At 40.7% G+C, this 13,073-nt stretch overlaps 1 protein-coding gene across 3 annotated transcripts in view; it reads right to left on the bottom strand.

Annotated features, from left to right (window-relative positions):
• syt7a (synaptotagmin VIIa) overlaps window positions 1–13,073 on the bottom strand; it is a 116,255-nt gene that overhangs the window by 22,668 nt on the left and 80,514 nt on the right. For 2 of the 3 annotated variants that reach the window (XM_087798218.1, XM_087798216.1), the window contains 2 exons: window positions 10,615–10,746; window positions 2,258–2,360 (listed from right to left, as the gene is read on the bottom strand). In XM_087798218.1, coding sequence (XP_087654344.1) covers window positions 2,258–2,360; window positions 10,615–10,746 — 235 coding nt within the window. The remainder of the gene's footprint in view (window positions 1–2,257; window positions 2,361–10,614; window positions 10,747–13,073) is intronic. The other variant, XM_087798217.1, reaches the window with a different exon arrangement.

Here is a 13,073-nt window from a genome sequence, read left to right on the forward strand (position 1 = left end):
GATTTCTCTCCTCTGGTCCTGAACCGTGTGCGTGGAACCATAAGTAGATTCTGATCCACAGACCTCAGAGCCCGAGCTGGGGTGTAAGGCTGGATCAGATCAGTGATGTAAGGAGGAGCCTGACCATAAATCTGAAAGTAAGAACCAGAATTTTAAAGTTGATCCTGAAAGAAACTGGAAGCCAGTGAAGAGTTTTAAGGATCGGAGAAATGTGAGTTCTTCTACTAGAGCAGGTCAGAATTCTCGCTGCAGAGTTCTGAATCAACTGCAGACGAGACACATCCTTCTTGTTAAGACATGAAAACAAACTCTTACAATAATTAGTTGTAATAATAATTGTGCCAATACCGAACTGTAAAGTAAAACTGTAAAGTAAAACATAGCATTTATTTAGAAAATTCTAGTTAAAAAAACAGATTAAAACTTTCAATACACATATTATTGGATCAACTATTCAATAAAAACAAATTTAACCATTCAATACAAAAAGTTTTCAGTTAAGTTATTACAAAAAAAAGTATGAAAAGCTTTAAAAAACAACAACTTTCATTTGCATGCAGACTCTGGCCCAGCACTGATTTATTCCTGCACTGTGGACAAGAGCTACAATTTAAAAGCCACAGAAAGTCACTCACTCAGCATCTGTCAGCAGAAGTTTGAGCCCATGACAGAGGTGAAATAATGCAAGTCTAATTCATCACAAGGACCGAGTCACCTTGGACGAATCGTCTCGCTTCGTCGCCCGCAAGAGTCGTTGTCATCTATTATGGTTCTCACTTAATCTGATGAGGATGATTCAGCAGCTCGCACTTTATGAATTCAATCACACAACGGACGTCTGAGACCATCATTTATAAACATTTTTTAAACTCGATATTTGGAATATGTTGGAGTTTAAGTCTGTCCCAGCTACACAGGGCGACCTACAGACGATCAAGACGAGTCATTGATCAACCCAGGAACCAACAAAGATTTTCTCTCCACACTGATACGCATCGACTGATAAAGACTTGACTGGACTAGTGTATGTTCTACACATGTTTATCTCAAACCTTCGACATCTCAACACTTGTTTCCGGCGGTGAAGTCGTCCATCTGAGGTCTTCGCCTCACATTGTGTCTCACGGTGCATGAGTCAGCGTTTCATGTTTGTAAGGATCATTTATCCACCTGACAGGTGTGACGTGAAAATGCTTGCTCGGCATCACTCAAAGGTGTGATACAAATGAAGATTGCTTTTATAACATTAGAAAATTGAATTATTTTCTCTCTCTTAAAAATGTGTGTCCTTATAGATAGATATGTGTTTCTATTTTTTCCATTTTTATATAACATTCCAGTAAAAATGTGCAGTTATAGTGAAATACGTAAAAAAAAACAACCCAAATATCTCCATGGTGCTCGTCTGTATTGAAGCCTCGACATTAGACATTGTTCAGAAAATACTTTAAAAAGTCTATATTTTAAGTTTGCTTATAATATAAGATCCCAGGCCATCAGCTTAAATCTGGACAATAGCAAAGTGTTTAAATAAGGAAACGCTTCAAGCAGAAATTAATACGACAGAAAAATAAACTAGCAGCAAATTAAACGGAATAACAAAAGGTCAGGCTTGGAAAGATGTTAAATAGTTCCCATCTTAAATTATCACCATCATTAATTTGATTTTAAAGGCTTTTTTTTTTCATTTTTAGCCTATTATTACAGATTGAAATAGCAGAGTGTAGTAAATATATTTTCATCGGAGAAAAAGGGAGACGAGAAACCACTTCTATTATGTTTCTTTTAACAAATCTACACCAATGTCATTAAAAATATTTATAGTCGGCGTCATAGTTCAGATTTTAGAGTTGTTGGCTTGTGGCCTGAGAAGTTGCGGGTTCAATCCCAGTTCCGGATGAGGTTGTAGCATTGTTTCCCTGAGCAAGACACTTTATCATCATTGCTCCTGATGGTTGCCCTTGCTGCGTCGCAGCCTACTCCCATCAGTGTGTGTGAATGCGTGACTTGGTGTAGATAGATTGACTTTATTAATCCCGCTGGAGATCTCTTTTAAGAAAATCGGGTTTCCAGTTCGGTACCGCAAGTTTCATAAAAACCAGAACAAGAATAAAGTTCAAACCAAAGAACAAAGTGCAAGGGATGACAAAGTGCAATGCGCTTTGGGTGCTGAAGATGTATAGAAAAGAGCTATATAAGTAAGAGCCATTCAATAATTCACCCGCTTGGAGATTTCAGTGCGATGTTGAAAGCTTACCATCACCATGTCTCCGGTGAGAGAGTTGGCCAGGTCAGTGACGGAGGAGTGACCATCAGCATCAGGGGGCTGACCTTTGGGACTGTTAGCTGGCTTGTTGCCCCTGTAAGCAAAAACGTATGGTGAACCACGAACGAAAACAAGGCGGACGGTATCTTCGGCGCTAACTGTCAGCCTCCACCTGTTTCTCCGCTAAAAGCTATCTTAAATTGAATCCAACCTCTCTTTGGATTCATGTCACTACACAGCATATGATGCTTTTACACCATGAATAAGAGTCGGGGGAAGAGTTGAAGTCCAACAGTGGCAGGAACTTCATCATCAAAGTCAGATTTTGTAAATGGACCCATTAATTCCTCTGAAGACAAACATGTATAAACGACATATATAGCAACAGTAGACAGACATAGAAAGCAACATGTAGACGACCAGACATTAAACAGGACAACTGGTGAGACACATCTTGTTTTAGTACTTCTAAATCTACAGGTTAAAGGGGGGATTATTATCATCAGAAACATTGGAAAAGAAAAAGAAAAGAAGCAGAGATCTCCCATGGCGGAGCTGTTAATAGACGTTAAGTTTCTTCACAACAATTAGGAGAAACAATCTGGGGGTGAAAACCTCTCTGTTCATACATTATATATATACAAAAAAAAGAAGAGAGTCACAAAGTAAAAGAGACGACACATGTTAAGAAAGAAGAGAAAAAAGGAAAGTCCAATGTAGCATGACGCTGGAGGCAGCTCTCCATGTATGACTTGAAGGCACATAGAGACTGAAACAATGTTAGCAAGTAGAGAAGAAAGAAAGAAACAAATGATCAGAAAAAGAAACACAGATACAGAAATCATAAAGACAGCATTAAGGAAGAAGAAGAAGAAATGTCGAGAAACTTTCTCAGATTTAAAAAAAAAAGAGAGAGCAAGTGTTACAGCATGAACAGCGAGGTCACGAAAAACAAAAACAGAGTGATCTTTGTTACAAACACCATTAGATACAAACAACCACAAGAAAAAAGAAAATAAATAAAAACTGCTGCAAGAAAAGATAGGGAATGAAGGAAGGAAAGCCTGGAAACACAAGAGAGGCTCAGTTTGGTCAGTCTGATAAGAACAAGAGACAATAAAACAAATGATTAAAAAAAAAAACATGCTGAGGGAGAAGAAGAGCACAGAGAAGAAAAGAAGAAACAATTAATCACCAACAAAAATCTAGATCCAACTAAAGTTACCGAAGAGGCGGAGGTGTAAAAGAAAAGAAAGAAAGTAGGAACAGAGGAGGTGCACGTTTAGAGTGTTCCAAAGGAAAAGTCAAACTTAATTGAATTGGGATTGAACAGATTTTGTATCGTTTAGCAACACTCTAAAAGTGAGGACACAATGGCCAAAGCTTGTTGGCTGGCATTGGCTACATGTGCATATATATATTACACACAATATATGCAAGTAGTGGTCACTCCAGAGAGTGAGGGCAATGCCTCGGACGGGCGAGGGGAGAACGAGGCGCTCGTGGGGAGTCTGTCTGTCTGGCCAGCTTTTTTTTTCTTTTTTTAGGGGTTTTTATTCTTTTTTTTTCCTGAATTCTCTCGGCTGTAAATTTGGATGATGCTGAACGTAATAATGCGACAATCTTTTCTGCAGAAGACGAGACAGAACCGGGGGGGCAGGGGGGGGGTGTACTGACAAATAGACAGACAGAGAGAAGCAAACAAGACAAGCAAACAGACACTTCAACCAGCAAAAGGAATCCGAAAGGGGGAGGGAGGGAGGGTTAACAACTGCTGGGGAAGAAGGGATGGGGGAGTATTTATCAATCGGTGTTAGTCGTTTTAGTTGCCAGGGAGAAGTTATTGCATTTTTTTTTTTTTTTTTTTTTTTGGAACTGCAGGCGATGAGTTGACGGGGAAACAAGGGGTTGGATTTTTAATTCATTTCACAGGCACCTCCCTCCTCCTCCACCTCTATTGATGGGGAAGTGAACGTCTTCAATTATTCATTCTCTGTCATGCTTCATTCAGAGGCTCATTCTCAGGTGAGATCTGGTGCAGCGAAGGGCGGGGGGCGCTCTTCTTCTACCAGCCCTGCTCTGCGGCATGTGTTGTATTTACCATCGATTTGATTCCCTGGAACAGGAGCAGGACAGCTGCTGGATACTGTTTACATGGGAGTCAGTTAAAGCCTGCAGTTATCTACAGTAACCAGTGGGGGGCAGAGTGGACCCAGATCAGATTCTCTCGCAGCTTAAGGCACAGAAAGTGGGCTGTTGGCATAGCAACGACTCCAGAAACATCGACACTGTAGGGACTGTGTGTGACATTAGATTTTTTTTCTTTTTTTGGGGTGGGTTGGGGGGTGGGGGGTGCGCAGGGGACAGGTGTTGGGGGTGCAGCAAACAGGCAAACACAATGAGAAGGTTCAGGATATATGACAGGTACGGGTGAGAGCCTCGCAGACACACAGTAACAGACATATTGAGGCAGGCGGAGGAGCCACTTTGGGTTTCACCGTCCTGTGATACTATCCTGTTTTTGTTACCTGACCCAGGGCCAGCAGCTCGAAGAGAGGGGTAGGGGGGAAAGACACTCCACTTCCCGGCTGGAGAGAGACGCCAGGACAAAAAAAAAAAAAAAAAAAAAGCCCCATCCCTTGTTTTGTTTTTTCTCACATGCAAACATGTCACACTCAAACAAACACTCTCGCCCGAGACTGTAGAGTAATGTATCTTAAATGTCTACGCTCAATTTCATTGTGGTCGACGAGATCCATCATCCTCCCGGGATCGCCAGACGCCGCTTCCACATTCTCCCCCAATCCCATGAAACACATGTGGAGTCAGACGGTCCTCCCTGCTGCCTCTCCTCTCCGTCCAAAACCTGCCGCCACACGGATGTAATAACTCAGGAGCTGCGGCACAAGGACACGAGTAAAAGCCCCCCAGAGATGCATCGACCAGCAGATCAGCTGTTTAAGACCACTGACTCTTAATACTGATGTAGCAATTTAAGAGGGAAACATCAGACATCTTTTTTCTTTCCTCTCTAACCCATGAACAAATTACTTCTATCGTTGCGGGAAATTGGCGGTCCCTCGTTTACTGAAGCGGTTACCTTCTGAAACCCCCGACCTTATACAGAATATAAAATTTCCCCTCACCTTTATTTGCACTTGCAAACTCCAACATTTCATAAGAGATACTATCCCTCATGAAAAAAAGCCTCTTAATTACCTAAACAGCTCCTGTAATGCTTTGCCGCCCAGTCACCCGATCACAGGTGTTGATCACTTTTGACAAGTCAACATGGAGTTTTAATACAGTATGGTAGGTCACTAAATACAGTGTAGGAGGCATGATGGGAGATCACAGTTTTGCTGGCATCTCCCGCCAAGTTCTGTGGTCGAAGGAAGTCTGCTGCTCGAACAAAGTACGAACAGAGTGAACAGTGACAAGTAGGGTTTACATTCCTGACTGTATTTTGCTACAATAAACTTAAATATACAGCAACATCTGGACCGTGAAAGTGCTCAGTTCTGTGTCAGCGACTCCCATGATCGTACATAGAACATGGAGTTCCTCTTACAAAGCTCTTAACGGGTCGAGCTCTTCAGACTGTGTATAGTAGGAAAGTGCCGCTCATAACACACGGATGTTCAGAGTGCAACGCCGCTCTGCTCTCCGAAGGAAGATGGATGTGCCCCCTGATTTCTCCCTCTGACATATAGATGGATATATAAAAAACCCCCGGCTCTCCTCCCGCCCGCCGACTCCTTATCATCCACCTTCCTGTTATCTGGGAGTCGCTCAGCCTGCCTTTTGTGTGCATCACTGCATCACTGCAATCCCCCTGTGATGTTGGGATGTGCACAGTGGCCGCGGGGAGCCTGAGCCCCCCCCCCGGGACGGACTTAACTAGAACCCCCGAAGACGTTGGTGATTAGTCGAGCCTTGAAAAGCAGCCGTCACAGGAGGAGCGCCGTGTCAGACTAGTCGAGCGTAGCCGAATCAATTTGTGTTCAGACGCGTAGATTATTTCATCCAAATAAACGCAAGAGGCCACAGGTTCAAAAAATTATTTAACCAAACCACATGCTTAAAGTGGTCCGTCTTCCACAGAATCTTTCTTTTTGCTCAAAGTACTGCACACTTAAATATATTGTAGCTTAAGTCAAGTGCGTAGATAATAGTGGGGTGACACTAAATATAGCCCCCCGTCTTCTTTATGGTGCCAACAAACATTGAACTCCCATGATGCTTTTCTACGCACTGCTCTATTCAGGGACGACGGATTGGTCGCTACGATACTGCTTTGAAATTCTATGATTCTATGTCAAAAGTGATCGGCATCTGTGAGTGGTTGGCTGGGCAGCAAAGCATAAGCGTAAGTTTGCAAGATAAACTGAAAGTATTTGAATGAACCGGTCACAGATTCATGGAACGTAACCCCCACTTTATACGAGGGGTATTTGGATAAAAACGTAAAGCATCAATTATTCACCGGCTCACGGGCCACTTAAAGAAAAACTCCATCCTGTCTCGTACAGATCTATTAATAGCCGTGAGACGTCCACTGAATCAAGAACAAAACGCCACTGCCGTCCACAAAATGATGCAACACGCATGGATGAATAATTGAAAGACCACAGGCAAGTGGATTGAATGTTAATGTGGTGTAGGAAGGAGTCCCGCCATTTCTCTTCCCTCGTCCTCGGATAGGACGGCCGGCGTTCCAGCTCGGAGGTAGACTCTCTCAGGGAACTGGCTTCTCATATAGGTTCAGAAACTCGCACCGGTACTGTGCGAGTGACGACCAACGAGGCATTAAAAGGTGTTCTCACATCTTAATGAAGCTTCTCAGCCTCGTAGATGTTATCAGCCTCCTCAGCATGTTAGCAACACTGATGAAGGTTTCTCCTGCTGACATACAGGTCCCGGAATATGCTGTAACGCTGTCTCTTTGGTTACTAATGCAGGACCTCACCTCAGTTCGGAGTATGGATTACATTTATTGATGCCCAAAGTTACGACCTTTATCTTCTCAGTCAGCTTAGCAAACTTGCTAAAATGTCTAGCAATTACTATCTTCTTTAACACGAAAATAAGCTTCTACTTTCTATGTTTGTTTTTCTTTCTCCATGAATCAATACTCAAGGCACCAAACTTTCACATTTTACAGATAAAAATATACCTGATTGTTTCTCCAAGAGCTTATTTAGAGATTATGAATGTATTTAATATATTTTTTTGTGTGGCACGTATGCCAACATTAACTGACTTTTAAAATATTGAAGGATTTATGCTCAAGAACAAGTGTTGGTGGAGTATAGTTATTGAAACCCGCTGTTATCAGAAGAAAATCTCTAGCGAGAAACATTTTGGGACACGATAAGTATATCTTAATATTAAATTAGAAAAACAATTTATGATGATAATCCTTTTCTGTAATTACTGTGCACTAGATGGCGAATAAATGTACAGTATGTTCCTTGTGAGTAAAAACACTACATTTTTATTATATGTATTGTTTAAGATATTTTTGTTTGGTTTCGTGTCATGTTTATAACAACGTTGGGGAACACTAGTTTAAATGGTAATGCAGTTGCTTACATGTACATGTTAACTCCAAAAATCTGTCTGTTTGATAATAATTTACAGTGAATGTATTGTTAATTTTTGAAGATATTCATTATTGAAAAAAAAAGTTCTGTTTTTATGATCCTGCTGGTTTCAATACGAATACATTATGACCGCTTTTCGACTAATACAAATGCTAAATGTGTAGGCGATTCTACTCTCTTGACAGTCTGAGCTCTTGACAAACTGTTAAATGATCAAGCATTTTTTAAAAGTTAATGGAATAAGCACCCATGATTAAATGAATTCCATTATTTAAATGATCGTTTTTAATATCCCACTAGAGTAGAATAGAGTATATTAATTTCTTATAAATCATAATTTATACCCACCTAGCAGTTTCAACTAACACAAAGTAATGCTTCCGGCTATTGCAAAGACACCGTTTCTTTTAAATTAAATCACAGCCAGTAGATGACATCACTCAGAGCACGAGTCATGGTTCCTATAAAAGCTGAAACTATTTATTTGAGTAATGGGTGGTTTAAACTAAATGCTTTTGTTAGCTTAGCTAGCTGAAAACAGTGCTAGCTCCAGTCATTAAGTAAACCTGACAAGCTGCACAACAATTATGTGTAAGCAAACATGTGCAGGTGTAGTTAAGAAAAACTTCATCACGCGTAAAGGATTATTACTTTAATTACGGCCATTAGATTACCGCTGTATTGATGTAGACGCGGCTACAAAAGCATCACCCACATGAGTCAGCATCAAGTTTAATATCCTCATTAGCTTCAGCCGCCTGATGTTGCTATTAAAATAATTTGTCAGAGATGTGAAGCCATGAACGTCTTCATTTCACGGCGTATAGAGCGCTGGGATGCAAACGTGGAGATGATTGATGGCTCGTGGGGATGTAAACACAGGTCGTGATGATGAGACGTGCATGAAAATTGCCGCTTGGTGCGATTTTGAGTCGTGGATTACGTGGAAAGTTTAATTTATTGAATCACGTAGAGACAACCATGTAGTAGGCAGTAACACAACAAAAAGGTGGGGGGATTTTACTGGTTTTGTAGACAAATATATAGGTTGTACCTATCAATGGTGAAAAGGAGATTTTAGGAGGCTGCAGTAATGATTTTCTGACACTAGGGGTTGCCATAAACAACCCTTTTGAACTAATGTGTTGTTGCTTTAACAACCATCAAAGTTTGACTGTTTTCATCGCATCTTTCAATAATTATATGCTAAATCTGTCTGTATTCATATTCATCAATCTCCATCATTGAAATGGAGATTACGCCAAATTGCAGTTACGATATTCAACACCAGGGGTTGCCATAAACCATCCCTTCAAACTAATTTATTCCTGCTTTAACAACTCTTTTCATGAATTGTAGACTCATTTTTGCATTATTTCTCAAAGGCAGAACTGAGTTTTCACTGGATTGCAGTTACGATATTCTGACACTAGGGGTTGCCATAAAAAAAACCTTTAAAATAAATTGTTGCTGTTTTTACAACCTCCAAAGTGCATTTTCTTTAGTTCAGATCTTTCATGAATTATACGCAAAATTGTGCATTATCTGTTAATTGCGGAGATTTTACGGCATTTCAGTTACAATATTGACACTAGGGGTCGCCATAAACAACCCTTTCAAACAACTGTGTTGTTGCTTTAACAACCCCAAAGTGGACATAGTTATGATTTAGGTAAAGTAATTGGACAATAAAAATATCAAAATATCATCAATGGTCTCATAGTGCACCGCAACAGTTACATAATTTTATAAGATCAAAGGGTTGTAATAGCATTTTTATTTAGAAGGAATTAATGTTTAACTTATTCTATATTTTTTTATTTTGCCCTTCTCTTCACGCCACTTATTTTTGCACGAAGTCAGTGTCGAGGAAACTCCAAACTGCCAATTTAAAATCGACCCTAATTGGACTCTAGGGATTAAAAGAAGACCTTCAGTCGAGCAAAGAGGTCTCAACGACGTGGTTTGCTGTAACACAATAATCACAACGGCCACGCAGAAGTCTTCCACACAAACGGTGGAAATCGGCGGCCAAGAAAGAGCGACGATATTTCGGTCCTGGAGTACGTACGTTGGCTGGCGAGCAAAACGTTTTATTTTTAGCAGCACATTTATGCAAGTGAGTAACGTGTTGTAGAATAATGAGGAGTCTCTGTGGGAGAATGGCGGCGTTACAGAGACGAGACTCTCAAAGCAGCAGAGGGTGATTGAAGGAAGCTAATGAGCGGGAGGAGAAAAAAAAAGGACACTGTGGGATGAAATAAAATAAAAGCATGGAAATACAAAGGAATACGACAAACACCGATGGGAGTTCTCTGTGATGCAGGAGTGAAACAAATAGAGATGAAAAAGCTGGAAGAGAATTCTGATGGATTTGTTCCTTAAAGAAATAATGAGAAAATGTTCAGAGGGCCGGTTTTAAATGTTACCTTCACAAGGATGAAAAAAAAAAAGAAAGTCCCTGGTTGGCTCTGGTGTGTCTCACCGATGTGATTTATGAGCTCATTACTGCTTTACAGCTAACCTCCAAATTGCTTTATCATCATACACATTTGAGATAACGCTCCGATTTACGATCTGGACTCGCCGGAACTCCTGATGCTACTCCACTTCTGAGAGAGTCAACACAAAAAACACTCGACAACAAAAGTGTCCTTCTCTCGGAAATAACCGTTTTTCGATTTTTTGTATATCTGGTTTCTCGCACACTCTCAAGCGCTCTCACTCTTTTTTAAGGGGTACCTCTTCTCGAGCAGGGGATCCTGGCCGGCTGCTGGTGCCGCCTGTGGAGTTTCCTGCAGGTCAGGGATATTGGCAAAGTCATCTTGCTCGGCCACACCGATGGCCAAAGCCAGGACCACCATCTTGCCTTCACTGGCTCCCAGTGAAAAAAGTACAATAAGAAAAAAGGGGAAACAAAGTGCAAAGAAGAAAGGCAAAGAGAAAAACGATAATTGAAAGAAGTTGCGGTGAAGGGCGGGGGAGAAGAAGAAGAGACGGGTCAATTCAGGCGAGGATGGAATAATCGACAAATCGAAGGAGGGAAAAATGATTAGTCAGCATAAAAGTGTAGCATCAGAGCATTTCTCCAGGGAAGGATATTGACCTCAAACCAACGCTGATAACAAAACCATGACTTAAAATTGTTGACAACAGGTGCGACACAAAGACGACAAGCAATTAACCTTTAATGGACGCGATGGTCCGCACGCCCACGTCATGTGGTTGTTTAACGTCTGCTTCCGCTCAGAACATCTTCCTGCCTGGGATTGAATTACGCCTGGTAAAGGATATCTGGACTAATTGTTTCTATTTGAGTGACACGGTATCGCGAGGTCCTCGCCGTGTGTCACCGTTTTCTGGGTCAACGCTCCCTTACTTTGTGTGTTTGCAGCGTTCTCATTTCATCCTCTCAGCCACAGCCCCTGCGCTCTCATCCCTCCGCCTGACGCCTAATTCCCTGCTTCCTCTGCCTCCTTACTGTCAGATACACCGACGGTTCTACAGCCTATAAGCCTCTGACGGCGCCACATTATAACGCCGCTGACAAATATGACGCCGCCAGGCTCTTAAAAAATATCTTCAACTCGGTTCACATTGTCGTGCTTTTCGCACCAATCCAAACCTCTCCTTCATATTTAGTTTTTAGAATTATTAACATAGACTATTTATCTGCGTTTCTTTGTCGCTCTCAGTGCAGGATTTTCAACCTTGCATTCTTAACTTGATAAATTGACAGCTACTCAATTTAGCTTTAAATTTAACTATATTTTAAAGCTACTTAAAAAGCAACTCTTATATCACATATTAATAATATTACATTCCTTTTTAAAGAAGTTATTACCTTTTCTTTAAAAATATATCTTCCCTTTTTTTTCTATCTTTTTAAATGTTTTTTTTATTGATAATTCATTGTGAATTGATCACTTGAATCTATTATTAAACATACATTTCCTGTGAAATCAGTTGCCTTTTCCCCACTTGAAAAATATTTGTCTTTATTTCTATTTTTTTAAATTGAAAATATGGTGAATGGTTCCCCCTAGTGTCGGAACAGTAAAGGCAATGTTAATTCTCTGTACATTTATGCATTCAGCAGACAATTTTTTTAGGGCTTCAACGATGGGAGTAGGCTGCGACCCAGCATGCCACCTCACCATCAGGAGCAATCAAGGCGAAGAGTCTTGCTCAAGGACACAACGACACAATCACGTCCAGAGCAGGAATTGAACCTCTACTTCTTAGCTACAAATCTGCCAAACCAATCCGCCATCTATGCCGCCAACGCAACAAAAAGGAAAAAGGCTCTTGTTGTTGTCAGTGTCCTGGCGAAAGTATCTCAGTACTTCATACATAAATACTGTCTCTGACCCGCTGCTGTTACATTGATGGTAAGAGACAACACTGAGTGGTTCGTCCAGATCGAAGATATGAGCTTTGATAATTACTTGGTATCGCTTGTAAGTCACGACTGAATTTATAACATTTTCAGAATGTTACACATTGTTGCTTTAAATGTCATAATTTTAAAGATTAATAGAACATAAAAACTGTATTTGTATTCCTATTATTAATAGAGATATAGAATACCTCATGATTGTCACATGAATCTATTTATGCTGTAGTTGAATTAATATTAAAATGCTTTTTTGTAGCAAGTTCAACATTTTTTTTTAGTTCTTTTGCACTTTTTAATAGTTGTACCATTTATCACTATTTTTTTCACAGAACACATGAGGCTTGCTTGTATATTGACGTGCTTAACAAGTGTGTTTCTTCTTCTATTGATTCATCTGGCCAGCAGTAGTTAACCTTCACTGTATAGCAGTCGTTTAAATCGACTGTGCAAGCGTAAAAGGTGGCTGATGAAATGGTTATTGAAACTCTTTCTCCGCCAAGATCATTAGTATCCCACTTCCAACACCACACGAGCAGAGAGGAGAAAATAGGGGGGACGACATTAACACCAGCTAGAAAGAAAAAAAAAAACCCCTCACAAAGACACAACAGATCCATTAGGTCAAACGAGTGGAAAGGCCAGATATGTGTGTCAATGACAGCTACATATCCACTCAGCAGTGATTCACCGAGATAGGGAATCCAGCCAAGACTGAAATTAACTGGCTTGAACAATGGCTCGTGTCTATTACGGCGCCGCTCTTCCATCAATCACGAGAGCTGGTTCTGTTGCAAAGAGGAAA

Source organism: Callionymus lyra, chromosome 8 (genome assembly GCF_982586985.1).
Source record: "Callionymus lyra chromosome 8, fCalLyr1.hap1.1, whole genome shotgun sequence".
NCBI lineage: Eukaryota > Metazoa > Chordata > Actinopteri > Syngnathiformes > Callionymidae > Callionymus > Callionymus lyra.